The following is a 19,846-nucleotide window of genomic DNA, read 5'->3' as shown; positions in this document are numbered from 1 at the left end:
AATCTCAACCTCTGTCAGCGGTTGTTAAGTAGAGATAATTTTGTGTTATGCTTAAAATACCATAATAAAGGGTTGAACTATGAATATGTTTAGTGCCTATTGGTAGCTCAATTGTTCTTTATAACAATATATTTGTAATGAAACCCAACGCTTTGTCTTACTATTTCACTGTATTTCTGTATAATAGATCCTCTTTTCTAGGTTTCGGTTGTTAGTATGTGAATAATACTTAGATGATATATGTTTTCAGTAATACAGCTATATTTCACGAGTGATGCTAATATTTTGATATCAGCACAAGTGAATAGTATCAAAATATTGGCCACACGAGTAAAATATATTTGGTATTACTGAAGATCCTGTTAGATATTCTGTTTATGACATTTGATAGCAAAATATACTGAGTCAGCTTAATCTCTCCCAGAATTCATTACGGTCCCCTGTCAACGACCCATAAAAGTACTCCAAATCTTGACGTTATGTATTATACCTTGCCTTATGACGTCATATAACATAACGGTTAGTTATATGCAAATCTTAATTCACCCCATTCTCGTTTGTAAGCAGTGTTCTGATTGGTCAAATAAGAAACCGTGATATTTTTCACTAAAATATCACTTTTGTAGAATAAATAATTTTCGATATTTCACTGGTAAAATTGTAATAAAATCTTATACTATTACAAGAACAACATGCAAGAACTAGTAAAACGTGACGATAATAATGATGGACGAAGGGCTATATGATATACCTATATACACTTAAAACAGTCGCAAGAACATTTCAGGTTGAAATGTATTATCTTTCAAGGCAATACCCGCTCTCGGATGTTAAAATATATGTATCTGTTACGCTGTGTATATAACATAATACCTATATTTTACCATTAATGGATATTGCAACTTTCCCTGACGCATTACTTTAAAATATATTATTGAATGACATGTTTTAGTGCTATGGAACTATACAAGCGTTTCCGTAACATCGATGAAGCTGAAGACGCTTGCATTTTGGAAACGTATGGTCCGAGTCTAAATGTACGTTTTGAACAAGTATGTCACTTTGTATATAGATATATTATTAGCTATTTTATCGTCGATTTTCCGTTGGAATCACTTTAATAATTTACCAGCAGTACATACTGTATGCTATCATAGGTGATCCCAGATATATTTGGAGTTTCACAGAATCAAGCAAAACAAAAAAATACAAATCTTTTAAAATTTATTAACAAGCATTAAACAGCTGTGCCAACGACACAAGCACCATAAATAACTAAAAGTCTCTGCTTCTGAGCACGTAGCAAGCATATAAATTAGCAAAAAATGAAAAAAATGGAAACAGTGTTGTATGTATATGATTAATTCATATACATCTCACTTCATGAATAAATATAGAAATGAAAAAGTGGATGTCACAATGGCACAGACCTATATTTATATATCGGGTCCTCACAGTCGCATTCCTGGCTGTTCAAGCATGTTGTCTGTAAAATAAAACAAAGGGATTCCCTGTTAATACGCGCAAGCATTAAAAAATATCATTCGGCATTAAATGCTCAAATATTTATACAATGAAAAGAATATACAGTTTCACGCTCGAACAATTTTTATAAGATGGCAAACATTTTTATGTGTACGGCTTGAATTTTCTAGATAAATTTTCCGCTCAATATCATTAAATGTCGGAATCTATAAGGTGTATTCTACCGTATAAAAGTTTAAACATTTCTACAGTTTTAGGAGTCGGAACGTATTATGCTGAATTGTAATCTTAAAATAATTCAACTGGGATATTTCAACTTCCACTCCATCAGATGTTTACCGATGTCAGGAAGTATGCATATTTAGATATTATGATGATGTTTGCATCACAGATATGTCGGTATAAATTCAGTAGATTATACAAATATACTCACTGAATAAGGTATCCCAGTCGAAACATATAAAAAGCTATATAATCTAGAGCTAGGATGAAACAATTAAAGTATAGCACTTCATTGTTTCTTATTCTATAACTTCGCAGTTTAATTATGTACGCCTACGTTTATATCATATGCATTGACCATAACTCATACAGCTGTTTTGTAATTCTCTAGCTACTCTGTTTAAATTTTGTAATTGTTTAAATTAATATCGCATCTATTGCAAACACTTAATTAATTACTTAACAATTAAAGTACATCATATCATTGTTTCTTAATTCTATAATTTCTCATTATAATTACGTTGATATCATATGCATTGGAAATAACTCATCAAACGTTAGTATTCTTACTTCTCTGTTTAAACATGCTATTATTTTAATTTCTACCACAATACCCTGTGTTATTCAACTCTCAGACCATCAGTTAATCATTACAGCTGTTGATTAACAATCTATTTATACCACACGTGATATAAACTCTGTACGCATTTTGATTGGCTAACTCGGTGAACTTTGACCCAAGCTGCAATTGTTATTGACGTCATCAATAATCTAATGACGTCACATCACCGGGTCCCGGACGTCACCGGTACACTTTATTTGCATACGCGAAATTATGCTTGGCCACGTTTCCCTTTGATTCAAGCCGATATTATTGTGGTAGAAACAGGTCACACGACTCGAAATTGTTGGAAATGGCATTTATTTCACACTCGTGAAAGCTTGTGTCTTTTGTAACTTTTAAAAAATAACTTACTCGTGTGAAATAAATTCCATTTCCAACAACCACTCGTTGTGTAACCTCTATTTATATCACATTTATTGAAAAAACTGCATTAACTACTTACCCAGTATTTCAGCATGTATGTGACTAGAAGCACAACATCTTCCGGAAAAGCATTGCATGTTATGTCTGCAATCAAGCGTCGTGCTGCACATCGTTGTTAGCCTGGACGGTGTTTCAGAGCATAACTCTTGTTGTATATAGAACTTCCTGAAAGCTGAAAGACTCGATTGCTGTGGAAAAGGCATGGCAGGTTGTCCTGCATTACCAGATGGTGCTGATATCTGTGAAGCTCCAGCTTTGGTTGGGTTTTTTACCGGTTTTGTTCCCTTCCCTTGACCTGACACTGATTGCCCCTTGGGGGTTCTTGATGAGCCTTTAATCTGTAGGTTAGTATTAACAGGGGGAACCATTGGATTGTTACTAGATCCACCAATTGGTCCATTCTTCAATAAATCGGCCATTGAGAACTGATTATTTGATGATGAAATCATCGTATTAATAGCTTCTGGTGTTGGTGATGAAACAGTGCCACTGCTCTGGTCTATATTCTTTATAGAGCTGTTCTTTTTCGAAGGTTTCCCAGTATTCTTTTGTGGTGCGGTTCCTTGGTTTGCGATTCCAAGATTTTGAAATGATGGTGGTACTTCTGGCATACTTCCACCTATCTGTGATCCACTTGTTCCTGATGCTTGTGGAGGGAAAGCACCTCCTAAAAGTGGGAAGAAGTCTCGCATACCAATCGCAGCTGCAGGGAGAATCTGATTCCCACCTTTTATCCCTCTAATAGAAGCCAATAACATCTGATGTTTCATTATCTTTCTTCTGAGGTCCATAACGTCAGCCATGATGTCGGCATTCATGCTCTGCTCCATCGGAAGTAACGCCATCACACCTGAAATTCAAATGAATGAAATCCATAAAAAAAAACGCCAAAAGGGTGTCAATCAATCAAGTCTGCTATGACACGCTACCCACGTGAATTGAAATATACTGAAAAATGGTTGAATATGTTTGTTCATCAAATTTGCATTAAGCATCAACCTCATTTAGTTCATTTACATGTATCAATTACTGTATTATCAGAAAATTGTACATACTGAAATAACACAAATATCTATATACATCTTTATATGAATTAAGCAGTACGCAATAAGTACATCGCATGCCAAATAATTATCGTAAAATCGTAGCAGTAACAACAGGCTGAAAACCAATGTTTAAATAAGCTGTGTATGATATTTGAAGTATTTATGACCTTGTTGTAAGTATATGGGTCATTGTTATCATATAAAATTAACAATACAATATGTTTGTCAAGTAACTTACCTGAGGACAATATCGCCAGAAAAGACGTGATTAGAATTACCGATGACATGTCTCTGCTCTCTGTTCAGTAAAATTCTCCACAAAAGAACTACAATGCCAGGGACGTGTTGTTGTGACGTTCTCACTAAGGAGCCAGCAACCTCAAGAGCCAGTGCAAGTATGGTAAACCTGAACTTCGCGAGACTTTTATAGCGTGTGAAATGCTAAAAACAAAATGTCATTAACAATTGTGATGCCTGTAACAGCTGTCGAATTGTCTGTTAATTTGATCTTATGAATATTTAAAACGTGTCTAATATATTAACTTGATAATGACACATACTCTTTTATGTATACACAAAGAATAATATTAACTGTCCAGTTACGTCATCAGTCAGAATTATACATTAAGCGTATTGCTACATTGAAAGCGTTGTTAAGATTATAATCCAGTAACAATTCCTTAAAATATTCTGAGACCTAAATGGGGTTAAAAGCATGGAGTGTTCTTAACAGGAACGACACATTTTCCAAGATAATCAATGCAAACATCTTTTTGCGCTATCAGTATATGTCAAATTATTTGACATAGGACATGTTAATCGTGTGTATGATTTTTATGAAAAAACCTCAGTGTTAATCAGTGGCATGCGGTACCTGGTCGTGCTCAAATCCATGTTCAGTATATATACGATATGTTCAGCGATATGACATGTCCATCATAAGTAAAAACAAACTTATCGGATTAACATTTATTCTAATTCACCAAGCTCGTTACTATCTCTACATACTATCATTCCCCGACAACTTATCACGTACATACTGTAAGCAATGATATATACACCAGTCTTTGTCCTCTACAAAGTAAGCATATAAATATGAAATGTGACAAACATAATATAAATAATCATGACGTCACGAGGAAAACTCATTCACGCGAAATATTGAAGATGATTTCGACGCTGCTGTTTAGTTTAAGAACAAGAATAAAGAGACCAATATATATATTTTTTTAAATATATCATAAAACTATATCCTTTTTCAATGAAAAAACAGCATGTCTGCTAAAAAAGTGATTTTACTTAATAATGTGTTTGAAGTGCTCTATTTGCTTACAAAAACGTATTGATAATAACTTCACTGCGCATGTAATAAATGTGTGGTCAGGTGACACAGTAGTAGCATACTTGTCTGTTATCTAGGCGACCGGAGTTCGAATGCTTGTTCGAACGTACAAAATATAGGGTTTATCTGCATATCCACCTGGATATTTTATCTTGTTACTATGGTTTCCTCCACCACTAAGTTCCCACGCGCGCTTCTATGCAGGCCAACGGGAGGGATTCCTATAAGTTTATATAAATTGTTTCGGAATTGTTGTAGAATAAATACAGTTTATATCTTAATTGATAAGTGTACTAAAGGAGAGATAATGGTAAAAGAAAGATATAAATGTCTTTTGTTTCGTCGACGACACCCGCCAGGTAAACATATGCATACTTCAGATGTTTTCACGTCCTCCAACCTATATAGTGCAAATGGGACAGCTGGAATAGTAACAAGCATACATCATAAAGATATTACACAATGTTATGTACAATGTTCTATATTATCTAATATGTGATTTTGTTAATTTTTTAAGATAAACGGAGGCCTATAATGTGTTTTGATTTCCTCGAGCAGTATTTGCTCATATGCACATTTAATTCCCTATCTCATTTCTCATTTGGAGAATGTGACTTGACCGGGTATTGACCAGGATTTGTATGGCGGGTTTCCTGAACGAAGCAAAAGACGACTTGCCTTCCGGAACACCCGGCCTTAGTTTCAGTGCTGCTTTGAAGTCTCTATCCAAATCTGTATTTTGTCCGTACTCTGCTTTTAAAAAATTATATTATGATACATGGTTTCGTAATTACGTCTGTATTATCCAGTGTCCTTATAAGTGCTCCAGAATGAGCATCGTTAGAGGAGACCATATATCTATGCTCCACAATGAGCACCTTTTGATGATGTTATATATCTTGTCCTCACACTCATTCATTATATCAAATAAAATCATTCATGCATGGAAACTAATTCATTCATCATATGCATTTGTAAATCTCTTTGTGTTCATTACTTACTTACAGAATTAATTGCTTTAACACACGTCGTTTAGATTAATCAATAAGTCGGTCGATTTATCCATTCATGAAAATAATTCATTCACCCATTTCTCGGTTCATTTATCCATTCATTATATTCAGTTATTCATTCATTTGATAAATTTATGTGCTTTTTATTTACACTGAATTGATTTAATCGTATTATAATAGTATCACAATTATATAACAATACCATTTACAAACAAAAGATGTACATATACACTATGTCATAAACAAAGTTACTACATGAAACAAGGTATGCTATTGTTAGAGTCCTGTACGTGTAGAATATGTTCTTCTAGGAATACTACATACTTTGTAGTTCTAGAGTCGTATGAAAAAATACATTATGCTAATAGTGATTTCATGTAAATATACGGAAGGATTGCTAGCGTGACAAATTGATACCGCTGGAGGCTTGTTAAAAGCTTGCAGTCTTAATGCGCTCTTTTTGAATAATACTCCATAAAATCCTATAAAATATGAAGTCTAAAACGTCAGTGTACATTTTTATATATTTGTTCTCTTGTCGCCTAGATTCTATAGTTTCATGCTTGAAGTAAAATTATTTTACATGAAAAATAATCTTTTTTGTTCTATTAAATCAAGCTGACATTACTTGGACAAAATGTGTTCTGTGTGGATTCCTCGCGCCGTTTAGTTTTTTCATGTTATTTTTCTTGTTATTTTTTTTTTATGATATACGATTGTGTTGCGTTCTGTCAATACCATATCATTTCCAGTTTAGCCTACTGAGCTTTATCATCACGATTGTCATTGTTTGACTGAGCATTGAACTCGAGAAGCGGGATAGAAAACATAGTGTTGGTTTTTATATCTGTCACAGTTGTGCGTTATTGATGTGAAGACACCTCTCAAAGGATCAATACCGAGAACTATAGAATCTACAAAAGAAGTTTAATATAAAAGCATTTCCGTACATTAATAACGCATATAAGTTACCCAATCACTTGAATTGTATCATGGATCTTGCAGGAACTTGGTTATCGATTTTAACCATGTTGGTTTCAGGTAAGTGCTAGCTTCTTCAATTTTAATCCAATGCATTGCTCATTAAATTGTCATTCGTCTTAATCAATGTACTATTATTATATGCATTTTTATATTGGCTATTTTCTTGTTTATTTTTTTTACTTTTTTTTTTTTTTTTTTTGTTTGTTTGTTGTTGTTTTTTTTGTGTGTGGTCTTTTTGTGTTTTCTTTCTTAAATTCCGTAACCTGACATACTTATAACGATTGTGATCTTTGCTGACTCATTCAATCAGAACTTTTCGCTATCTGGTTTAATATTCCGAATTCGTGCCTTGACTTTCTTTCCATTCCAATGGAGAATTATGGTCTGCAAACTTCACAACTCTTTTAAGTTTACGCATTGGTTGTTTGGTGGCTTTGGAAATAAATCGGCCAATATTGGATACATACATAGTAAAATCAATTATGAAATTGTGGTTTGAGGTAAAGTTATTAGCATAATAATGTTAGAATATCAAAAAGATTCCTAAATGATATATACTATTTAACAGAGGAACATAAATGATCAAGGAAGAACATTTTATGAGTTCCCTGACAGGAGTTTGAACTCAATTTATGGTTAAAAACCGCGTAGCAAACAAATTTTTAAAGCTATTTTGGCACTGCATCATGCTAGATATATTGTACAGGCATTATTGCTTCATTTAAAAAAAATAGGTTATTATTTTTTTAACACATTTTGAAAATTAAAACAAAATGTTTCAAAAAAAGTATGCATAGAAAGGTGACATACAATTTCTATCAGGGACTAAATGGTAATTATTCTTGCAAATTTATAACTTATTCTATGCATGTATGATTGTTGTCCTATTGACTAATTCGACCATATTTGCTTTCTAAATCTAGCTGTGCCACCGCTATCAACAATGGTTGACAATGGTCACGTGGATATGACTGACAACAACATTCAAAGAACATTTGTGAACGTCCAGGAAGAATCATCGAATATCAGAGGTGAAATTAAAAATCAACTATCTCAGCCTATCAATGATATGCATTCCAACGCGGTGTCGCTTATAATACCGCGTAACGAAAATAGTGAACCTTCTTTTGCATCAAACAATCCGAGCGAAACCACACACTCCACTCTGATCGAGGTAACTACCGGTCCCCTTAAAAAGATTACTAGAAAGTCACGTAGGAAATCGTCAAAGAAGTCTTCTAGAATATCGAAGAAAAAACCAAAATCATCCACCAAGATAGCAGCAGAGTTGTCAACAGATACAAAAGTTGCCGAGATATCAAAGGGAGAAACTGCACAGACCGCACCACTCCCAACGACAACGTCAGACAATGTTATTGCGGGGTCAACCAGAAGGCCGCCCAGACGATCACGACGAAGATCAAAACGGAGATCAAAAAGAAGAAGATCTAGAAGACCTACCACGCCATTACCTCGAAATACAAATGGAAAAGATCAGATGACAGACAACGGAAACAGCATTGATGTAGTAACGCCCGATTCTTCAAAGTCAACAAATCGTATGTCTACTGAAACTTCAACTGGAAACAATAATATGAAATCAGACAACGTATCATTTATGACAACATATACACCTACGTCAATCAGCCAACATGGAAGTACATCAGGAAGCAAGTCCACAATGGTATATACAACTCTAGCACCAGGGGAAATATATACATCAACACAAAGAACTATTGGTGGGACGAAATTCGAGGAAGAAGGAAACATGGTGATGACTGGTCCTTCGACGGAAACAGCACTCATTGTCACTGAACCATTTAGGAATGAATTGATTACAACAACACCTGTTGTTGCAGATTCTACCAAAACAGTGCAGCATACTTCGAAAACCGCTGAAATATTTTCTTCATCATCTGATAACAATATGAGAAATGTGGTAATCGAAAGCAGCCCTCCGGTCAATTCTGAAGCACAGGGAATGACTAATATGCTGATAAATGTTAAAGAACAACAACCAGATACAGCTGCTATTAATTCAAACTGGAAGAAATCTACAATGAACACCGAAAATCATAGTATAGATAAAGTTTCAAATATGTCAACCTCCGGGAAATCTCCAACAATGCTTGACAAAACAGGACAAACTGAACGACCCATTGGCATGGTTTCTACAGATACAGCCAGCAGCATCACATCAGCATCATCTACCGCAAATGAAACGGCGTTATCACCTTCAAATCTCTTATCAGATAACACTTTGACTACAAATTTTAGGACAAGCCCGATGGGTCTTGCGTCATTGCTAGCCAGGATGCTTTTTCCAGAAGTTTTGGGTCCAAGAAATGTTATTATTCAAACTAGAGGACCAGAAAGGACTATTTTGAGAAATGATGGTTCATTTATTTCTTCACGGAGTTTAACTCCGTTGTTGACAACTACAAGAAGACGGCCACGTATAATATTGATACAACCAAGGGATTTGAGTTTCTACCGGAAGCGGGCATTGTGCTCTGAGACCCCTCGAAGATTGAGGAATCCATGTATAAAAAATGAAGACTGTAGACATCAAATGGATTGTTCTTTAGGCAGATGTTGTGCCACAAGTGATCGTCACGCAGAAATGTTAGGTAAGTACATATCCGTTTTCTGTTTAAAACATATAATCCAAATTGTTCCCTTTAGATATCAAAGTGTTTTAAATAAAACATTTCATGGAATTTTACATGATTTTAATTTTGTTAACGTAGCGTTTTATTCAAAATGGTATTTATCAATCTGGCCTTATTCACGAAATTCGTAAATATTGTTAAACTCTTGTTTTCTTTTGCAGAGAATTTACTTGAGCGTTTGAATATGAGACGGTTACGGCGTTTCCGGTAGAGATTGACGTGACTTCCGGTAGAGATTAACGTGATTCTCAGCATGCACGCTATCATGTTAGCTAATTGGTCCGTTTGAGAGACTGATATATATATATATATATATTACACATATGTTATCATTTCATCGAATGTATTAAATCGTCATTTTATAAGATAATAAAATGAAATATTTGTAGTTTCAATGTCCAGCAATCCTTGAAGAAATAGATCGAAATGATCAAAATGGCGTAAAAGTCACGTCATTTCATCACAATTGCATTATCTGCATAGATGCAGCCTATATTAACTTTGAGGAGGAAATGGGTGACTGCGGCGTCTAACGTAAATATCAATAAATGTAGTACCGTGTATTGTGGTTACTATGTGAATCTCAACCCCTCCACCTCCCCGTTACCAAACAATACTATAATATTTTAATATCATAAACATACAATGTATATGCTCTGTCATACCTAATTTTATATAAAGTTTAACATCCTGTATACTTACTATGATTTAAGTGTTAATTCAACACCAATACATTGTAATAATTATCTATTAGAATACAATAGACATCATGTTGATAAACGATAATTTGTATCTCTTATGAATTGTGGGCGCAATAATCAGCTCAACAGTTCAATACATCTGTTAAATGCGAACTCAAAAGACGAAAGTGAGACTGATGTCCCCTGTTATCTCGCAATTTTCAATATATTGATCCGAAAATATATTATGTATGTAAGTCGGAAACCATTCGCAAACACTTTTTGTTATTCCATTAATTTGAAAAGCAACGTAAACGGATTTACTTGTATGCCGGATGTATATCTATGCATTAGCGGACACACATGTCATGTCTTGCAACTGGATGACTACAGCCTATCTCTTAGTAAACTTATTAATTGCTTTTATATTATTTATGGGTCGGTGTGGCTTGTACATAATATTAAATACTGTCTCTGTAATTCAGCTCATGGAACATGCTTCTTTGGTTCAGAAGATAGAGCCGTGGTTTATCACGCCAGAAAACCATGTCCGATTCCTGTCAGGACACTCGACAAGAATATGCTTTTCCCTGTACATTGACATTTGCGTCAAACTAAAATCCCGGGGTGGTGGTATTGGGAGTCTTGGATTGAGATTTGGGTAAATAGCATGACAAACTGGTGAAGTAGTGTAAAATGTTCCGGTGGGTGTGGCTTGTATACCGGTCTCTGTCACTCAGCTGGCGGGGCATTCTTCTTTGGCTCAGAAGGTAGAACAATGACTTATCACATAGGAAAACTGTTTTCGGAGCGCTCGGGAATGTGTTTTCTCTGACTCTCGGCGATGTTTGCCTGTTATAATACTTAAAACGTATACCCTATGAGAACAGTGTGATTTTATGTTAAGATTACGTTTGTATCAGTACCTTACAATCTAGGACTAACCTCATATCTCGAGAACCCCGCTGTTCGAACTATTGATATTGCCGCTGCTGTTCGAGTCAGCGGGGTTTTTCTAAAGTATTTAAACAAAATTACAAGCGAGGAAATAATAAAAGAAGTTATAGTGTACAGCATGCGTCGTTTAATTGATTTACCATATGAAAATAGTATCTATGTATATATATGAGTCACATTGACGTCATTGGTATTGCTATAACTTACGCAAGTGTATAAATAGGTGATGATTCGTCCCTATAGCGCGTTTTATGTATACAAGTATAGCCAACGAGCTTAACTCGCAGACATAATACACATTTCATGTCTATACAAGTATATTGTATTTGCAGCCCAAGGCTATTCCTTCAATGCATGTGTAGTCCAACAGTGCATATTCATATGTATGTATGCATGTATGTTTACCTATATTTTGACAAGAAAGTCTTTTCATATTTCAATAAAATAAACCTGCTGGTTTTAATTTCATTTCTTCGTTTATGTACTTTAATATATCGCGTGCATAATGCATAAAAGTGTCAAGTTTGGTCATTATTATCACTTACGTCTTTGAAGGTTTCAAGAAATATATATCTCAATTATGTTATGTTGGTAATATCTTCAAAGTAACATTTGGTCATTGGATAAAACGTTAAATAAACTGGCGAAAATTTGGTTCATTGTACATATCTGTATATAAACATATTCCTAGAAAAGTCAATTTGCAGAATTTATCAAAATGTTCAACCAAGACAACCGCAAAATATGTATTATTATGTTATACATACATAATATTTTGGTATTAATTGTGATTCCAAATATCAGATACTAAGTCAGGGTCCTTTTATGATCTTATTTATAAAAACAGGCAGGTTATTTTAGTATATTTTGTATAACGCTCAACTCTGAAATAAACTCGCAAACCATCGGGTTTCATTATATTGTCCTGATATGCTGCCACATTTGGTATGAATACCTTTTTCTTTTTTTCCACTCGCATTGTAGACGTTCATATGTGTATTACAGTTCAAAACGTCTATCGTCAACACGACATCGGTCACACCATCCATTAGGCCGTGCGTGTTCTCTCAGGCGTAACCATGTGTGCCCTTGGACACTTGTGTATTAACTGTTATGATCTATGTAAATATGACGCCTATATATTGTACAATCATGATCACCTGATGTTTTAGCGGCTTTATTACGTCAAATTCTACACTTAATAACATGTTTTTGTTCGTGTGTTGAATTCTCAATGGCAGTACGTCCATGCATTGGAGTGAGCTCATGCAGAGAAAAAAGATGTATGGAACCCTGTAGAGCCATATGTGTTTCGTGAGAATGTATGCTGTTAAATAGTAATTTATGAAAGTTAAGCGAGTTCGTGGAGAGAAAAATGATGCATTGAACCTTGAAGAGCAATATATCTTTCTTGAAAATGTATGTTGTTTCATAGTTAATTGTAAATTTAAGTGAGTTTGGGCACAGAAAAGATTTATGGAAGCTTGTTGAGTCACATATGTGTCGTGATAATATATGGTGTTACATCATTATTTATGTAAATTTTAGAGTGTTCGTGCAGAGAAAAAGAATGCATGGAACTTTGAAGAATAATGTTTTGTGATGATATATTGTATTTAGTCATTATTGTGGTTAATAATAAGTTGTTCCATCATTAATAAACTAAAATATATACTTTGTAAAGAAAGATTTAACAAACAAAATATGTATCAATATATTGTCGACGTCAAAAAGACGCACACACTTCCGGATCATCTGGTCTTGTTCGTCTAGCGTGTTTAATGGGTCTCCGTGCACAACTTTAATTGTTTATGTTTTGTACTCTGTTAATGAATTTAACACAATCTTACGGTTTATTTGTCTGGCTATTGTCTTATTTTATATTCATATATCAAGAATATATAACTTCCTGCAGAAGGTAAAAAGAGTCGAAGTCGTCAGCAAGTTAACCATAGATCTGTAGGCACTTACCAAACCGTCTTCAGCTCTATCAAGGACACTAGCTATTCAAGTGTAGGTCAAAATATATTTCAATTTTATATACGTAGACTCACTATACCTTTTTTTTTTACAATTATTCACAGAAGAAATAGTTCAGAAAACTTAAATGGTTCTTATTTGTTTTAATAATTGTACTCCATACAACATAAGCATATACAAATACAGATAATAGCTACTTCCATAAAAGTAAATATCGTTTGTTTCATGTGGAAACCACTTTAAATATGATCGTAAAATGCTTTTTTGTTTATAGGTTCTAATAACTCCTGTGGTTAGGTAACGAGTCCTTCACATTAAGACCTTAACGCAGGAATGACAAAAATGAAATGGTTTTACACCCATATTTTTTTCTTATTTCAGAATTAAGGTAGTTTTTCATTCCACACATGATAACGTTGTCCCATTCAAATGTCACTGCCTGAACGAGTGTTCCTGGCATGCTTGTCCAAATGGTCAGCAAGTTTTGGTCAATATTCTCGGGTTTCTAAATCACAACTAAAGATGACCACTTATCATGCGTCTGAAAAAAAAACAAACATGATTCAGAAACAATAACAAAACAAATTTTGTATCCGCAAGCAAAATGTACAAACGCATCATATAAACAATTTCAAAACAATGTAATAGTCAGACAGTTATTTTTTACACGTATCCATTTCTGATTAGTGATTATCAAAGCAAAAAATATTTTGCAAGAATGCTGCTGCAACATGTTTGAATCCAATGGAAATTACACAAGAAGAAAACAAATGAGACGAGCATACATATGCCGTATGTTACAGACGTAAGGGCGATGACCGACATCAGAGGGAATCGTTTGTCACAAGGGCCGGTGACAAAGTGGAGTCGAATGCGGAAACCTTTAAATTTGCCGTTGGCGTCACCGTTGATTGTTTCTTTCAAATGTAATTAAGTCCGACTGCTTTTAAAATGAAATACGCTATAACTTTAATTATTCATGGCCTACATAACTCATGAACACACTTCACCTCTGTCTAAACTAGTGAGGTCAACAAGATGGCAACGCTTTTCGCTAATTCTAAGAATTTAAAAAAAAATATATGTTTTAATAAAGTTGATTATAATTTATTTGTTTCTGAAAGATAAAAGCTTCCTATGGTTAGGTTATTGTAATGTACTTCCTGGTAACAATTCGTTAAAATGTTCCTGTTGAAAACATATGTGCCTTAGTTGCAAAGTTTATTTCATTTGAATAGTGTCACTGTTAACAAGTAATCGCACTCCGCCCAAGTTTGAGATCCTTACGACCTGTTTCATCTTCCACAATCGCTTCCTTCATGTTTACAGTTTAGGTAATTATCATCAATGACGAGTTCAATAACGAGAAGCAAAGAGCAATTTACTTCATAATTAACTCTAATGATCTATCTCCTAATTTGTATTGAATGGTTCAAATAGCATGCGTGACTTCTGCACAGTCCTTTGAGCCTATCAATTTCCTATATGATTAAAGGATTAATTAAAGAGTAAAGTTTGTGTTTAGTATCTTCAGCATTATCAGTGTGATGTTTAATCCGGTCTCATAAAGTAAATCACGTTTCCGCTGCTTTATACATCAACAAAACTCATTAAAACTGTAAGTGTTTTAGCATAACTTAGCTTGATAGCAGAGAAAGTTCGACAGAAAAACAAGAGGAGTAGCGTGGTTTCAGGTGGCCGGGGATCGCTTCCCCGAACTGACTTGAAAGGGTATGGGGTCCCCTGTCTAACTTCGTGGAACTTTGATGGCATGTCGGTTTCCTCGAACAGTAAGAACCGTCGCGCGCTACTATTCGGGCCAACAAGAGTGCTTAATAAAATAAGGTATTTCATGTCTCGCAATTAACGTAAATTAGACAAAGTCTGCATTTACCTAACTCTTGTTGCCATCCTATTAATAATAGTATGTTCTGAAAGTTGACCACATTAGAAATGTTTTGAAATTGAATGCTTATTGTGAATTCTGATCATTGTCGGTAATTGCTGATTATTGATAATTTATGGATATATATTATCCTACTTATAATAGTATAAAACCAAAGTCTGTACTTACCCAGCATCACTGTACATTGAAATGTTTTACAACAACATGAGTGACCTAAACAAGCTACGTCATGCCCGGTTGTCATCCTGTTACACTCGTACGGGCTGCAACTTCCTCTTGTCTTGTATCTGATCCGTGACGGAGTCTCGCCACAGAGCGTCATCCTGCTTAGTGCGTGGAACATTGAGTCCATTGAATTCCCTCCTGCAGGTGCGCCCATACCTGCAGGTGCGCCCATACCTGCAGGTGCGCCCATACCCATACCGGGAGTACCGCTCATACCTGCAGGTGCGCCCATACCTGCACCAGCGCCCATTCCGGCGCCAAAGCCTCCGAATAAAGAGGAAAACATGTCTCCTCCACCGCCGCCACCACTCATTCCAGTCATACCGGAACCTCCGCTCATTCCGAGCAGACTGTTCGGTGCCTCTCCGAAGAAAAGCCCATCTGTGAATAAAAAATAATATTGGAATTTTTGTTCTTATTTATCTGTTACTTAAGGCTTAATTAGATATTAAGCCTGGTTCCAGGCTCATCAACGTTCCTTAGTTAAAATAAATTCATTATTTGAAAATTGTCAATAGGAAGCATAATTTGATGTCAGGAATATTTACTGTCAGAAATTTACCTTTAATTCTATAATACGTTTCTATGGGTAAATTTAAGATGGGGAATTTCTTAAAATCATGGCAAACTGATACCTCTGATTTTGCGATATATTTTTGTCTGAATCCTTCTTCGCTTCGTCAGGGTTGTAGTCCAATAAATGTTAATGAAACAAAATTGTTCATGAACTTGTTCATAACTAATCGTGATAATTTGTTTGTATATCGTCAAAAGAAATAGAGACCATATAACGTATATATGAATGGAAATGCCCATATATGGTATGTATAAGAGATAATGTCCAAATATAGTAAAGATGAGCGATAATGTCCATATATGGTATATCAATGAGAAATAATGCCCATACATGTATATGGTATAAAAGAGAGATGACGTCTATATGCGGTATAAATGAGAGCATTTTAATCTGCAGACAATAGAGATGTATGCAACATTTATTTTTCTCAAATTATCACTTAATCGATACTAGTATAGCATATGTTATTAATTTTATGGTTTTATGACGTCACAACCATTGGGAAAACCTTTGCCGCAAGGGATTCCTGATTCTACTTTTCGTTCAATAAAAAGTAAACTACCAGTTAGAGTCACGTGGTACCAGAACTTGTCACGAACCGTAAAAAAGGCAATGTCTTCTATGTAACGATTTAGTTTGTACAGTATTGCTCATGCACGTACGACATATTTTGAAGACTTCTTCTGATCAATTGGCTTTTCATTTCATCATCTGATTTATTCTGAACTATACAGTTCGAAGTTCCCTATCTGTGTTGCTTTGGGTTTTTTCTGGAAGCTGAGAATCAGGCAGATGTGTACAGTCATGATTGTGTCCTGGGGCAAGACACTATACCTAATTGCTCTGGGTGGCAAACGACTGGTATCCGTTATGTTGCTCAGTGATGTGGTCACTAACTACCTCAAGGATACCCAACCTAAAATGACATTGACTGCTCACGGGGCGATAAAACGAGCAAGCAAACAAATAATCACATCATTATCTCACGATATCTTGTCAACCTATTTTAGTAACACAACAACAAATCTGTGACGTCATTATGAGAGACCGTTGTCAGGCAACCAAAAGACTTAGTAAGGAACCAGTACACACCACTGCTATCTAATGTCAGATTTATGTAGCACAAGTACAATTACTGTCGTAAAACTGTTTAGCTGACATGATATGACCATCAGACGCCACAATCATGACATGTTTTAGTTGATATTTATTTTTGGAACCTGTCAATTGAAGAGGCTATTTTTGTCATGATAAGTAGGCAATAAGCGCAAATATCATCACCAAGGTAACTAGCTCTCTTACCAAGTTAACGTGGACTATCTATTACGGCTACATTTTAGCAAGTGTAGATTTGTTATAAGTATGAAATGTGTGTCACTTCCATATTTAAAACAATAAAATAAATAAATAAATCACTATAAATAAATAAATAAATAAATATATATTTAAATAAATGAAACAATAAATAAATAATAAAAAAAAAATGCACCATTAAAAACATATATGAATGAATATCAATAAACAAATAAACATGGGGAAAATCCTAGTAAAACAATTTGATTTATTCTGATGAATCATAAATCGGCCTCTAAATCTATATTCTGTGTTCAAATTTTGCGCAAGTTTAATTGATTTTCAGTTAGAATTACGTCTCCGTTTTATTGAAGTTTAATCGGATTATGTCTTGTCTCGCCGACTTAACAATAATATAAAAGTGTATGCCAGTATGAAATCAATATGAATTGAAAAGACAAACCATAGACAACTTCTAAATGTATATATAATATAAGCAGATGCAATTAGTTTCAATTGCATATTTCGTAAATTATTATTCAAATTCTCCTCCAGTAACTAAGCATACACGAACTATTATAATCTATTAAAGAAGTTTTTTTTTAAAGAAATCGTATTTCTTTGCATTAAATATAAATTATAAAAGTCATACTCCTAAAAATATCAAATATATCAGTTTTTATGCTTAAACATTAACAAATCTAGTAATTTTATTTTATTTTCAATAAGGGATTGTATTTCAAACATATAGTACATGTCATTATTAATATAAATCATATTAGATAAAAATCCCATATATAATGAAATTGTAACAATAATACTTACACCCCAGCGCTAGACAGCCACAGAACACGATTCCGGATAGTTTGTACATGGCTGAGAGCGGAGGGTCAGTGCGTGGCCGTGGACGGACAGTCGAAGAGTGTGAAAGCAGGGCTGGACGAAACGTGATCGTATACTACACACTGTGCAATATATACCACGGATATAGCATGTCGTCTTTGTCACCTATGCAGTAACATCCATTGTAGCATGTGTAAGATAGATATTGCCCATTAGCCAAATACACATGTGAAGAAAGTGTAGATTACATCAATAAAGAGATCTGGGGATGTTTACATCTATCAACAACTTAGCTGGATACTTGACAGGTTGATTAGAAGCGAAACATTTTATGATATATTGGTTGGTATAGTATTGCCTTTGAAATTAACGGGAAGTCATTGGAGGTAAGAAGAGATGGGTTTGTACACCAATCGTAGGACAGTACTCCATACGATTTATATTACATTGCTATTGTTAGTCTTTCGTACATTTGATTAAACATTTAAGCTATATATATTAACAACTAGTCTTGAACGATAAAGAAACGCAATTTCGCGGGGTTTTTTTTGTTTATGATTTTTTTGTTTTTTGTATTTTTTGTTTTTTGTTTTGTTTCATTAAATACAGTTACCACTCATGTGAGTTTCGGTCAATCTTTCTCATTATTTCATTCCTTGGCGTCAATGTGATATACAAATAAATGAACATATAGTCTGTATAACAACAATTGTGAAATATATTATAGTTCTCATCACTATTGTTGACACTGGTGGAATCCCGGAGATGTCTTACTGTGGTAGGACACCGGACTACCCGATGATAACCCACGAGTGAGATGCCAACCCGTCACCATTCTATCTTAATAACAGTGTGAGGGTTGCATGCAGCATTATGCTATATTGAAGTGGCTAAAAACGGGTATATATCTACATATATATGACCTGTGATTTATACATCTATTTAAGAATACATTCTTTGATCTTCATTTGATATAAGATGGTTCGACAGTGAACAGAAAGACAATTAATAGAAAAAACAAGGAATATAAAAGACAATGAATAGAAAAGACAATGAATAGAAAAGACAATTCACAGAAAAGACAATGAATAGAAAAGACAATTAATAGAAAAGACAATTAATATAAAAGACAATGAATAGAAAAGACAATTCACAGAAAAGACAATTAATAGAAAAGACAATTAATAGAAATGACAATTAATAGAAAAGACAATGAATAGAAAAGACAATTAATAGAAAAGACAGTTAATAGAAAAGACAATAAATAGAAAAGACAATGAATAGAAAAGACAATTAATAGAAAAGACAATTAATAGAAAAGACAATTAATAGAAATGACAATTAATAGAAAAGTCAATTAATAAAAAAGACAATTAATATAAAAGACATTTCAAAGAAAAAAACAAAAGACAGAAAAGACAATTGATTATAATGGATCTCTGATTTTCTTTGATAAATAAATCATTTTGCAAATACATTCAATTTTGTTATTATATAGGGTTATGGTAAATAATTATTTTAAACTGTTTTTGGATGGGAAAGTGCATTGTGGGATTTGTTGACTGAAAACATA

General features: G+C 34.2%; 3 protein-coding genes across 3 annotated transcripts; 1 reads left to right on the top strand and 2 right to left on the bottom strand.

Annotated features, from left to right (window-relative positions):
• Window positions 1-1,207: 1,207 nt before the first annotated feature.
• On the bottom strand, window positions 1,208-4,206 carry LOC117340782. The gene is made up of 3 exons (XM_033902555.1): window positions 4,040-4,206; window positions 2,775-3,605; window positions 1,208-1,486 (listed from the first exon to the last, which is right to left on the bottom strand). Exons 1-3 carry the CDS (start codon window positions 4,086-4,088, stop codon window positions 1,452-1,454), a joined length of 915 nt encoding a protein of 304 aa, XP_033758446.1. The 5' UTR covers window positions 4,089-4,206; the 3' UTR covers window positions 1,208-1,451.
• A 3,866-nt stretch (window positions 4,207-8,072) lies between these two features.
• On the top strand, window positions 8,073-11,858 carry LOC117340780 (mucin-5AC-like). The gene is made up of 2 exons (XM_033902553.1): window positions 8,073-9,770; window positions 9,974-11,858. Exons 1-2 carry the CDS (start codon window positions 8,084-8,086, stop codon window positions 10,021-10,023), a joined length of 1,737 nt encoding a protein of 578 aa, XP_033758444.1. The 5' UTR covers window positions 8,073-8,083; the 3' UTR covers window positions 10,024-11,858.
• Window positions 11,859-13,555: 1,697 nt separating this feature from the next.
• Window positions 13,556-18,366, bottom strand: LOC117340781 (glycine-rich protein 23-like). Its single transcript, XM_033902554.1, has 3 exons — window positions 18,256-18,366; window positions 15,504-15,941; window positions 13,556-13,970 (listed from the first exon to the last, which is right to left on the bottom strand). Exons 1-3 carry the CDS (start codon window positions 18,302-18,304, stop codon window positions 13,963-13,965), a joined length of 495 nt encoding a protein of 164 aa, XP_033758445.1. The 5' UTR covers window positions 18,305-18,366; the 3' UTR covers window positions 13,556-13,962.
• Window positions 18,367-19,846: the final 1,480 nt, after the last annotated feature.

Source organism: Pecten maximus, chromosome 13, assembly GCF_902652985.1.
Source record: "Pecten maximus chromosome 13, xPecMax1.1, whole genome shotgun sequence".
NCBI classification, from domain to species: domain Eukaryota; kingdom Metazoa; phylum Mollusca; class Bivalvia; order Pectinida; family Pectinidae; genus Pecten; species Pecten maximus.
The sequence above is the reverse complement of the archived record's forward strand: the minus strand, read 5'-3'. Positions and strand labels throughout refer to the sequence as shown.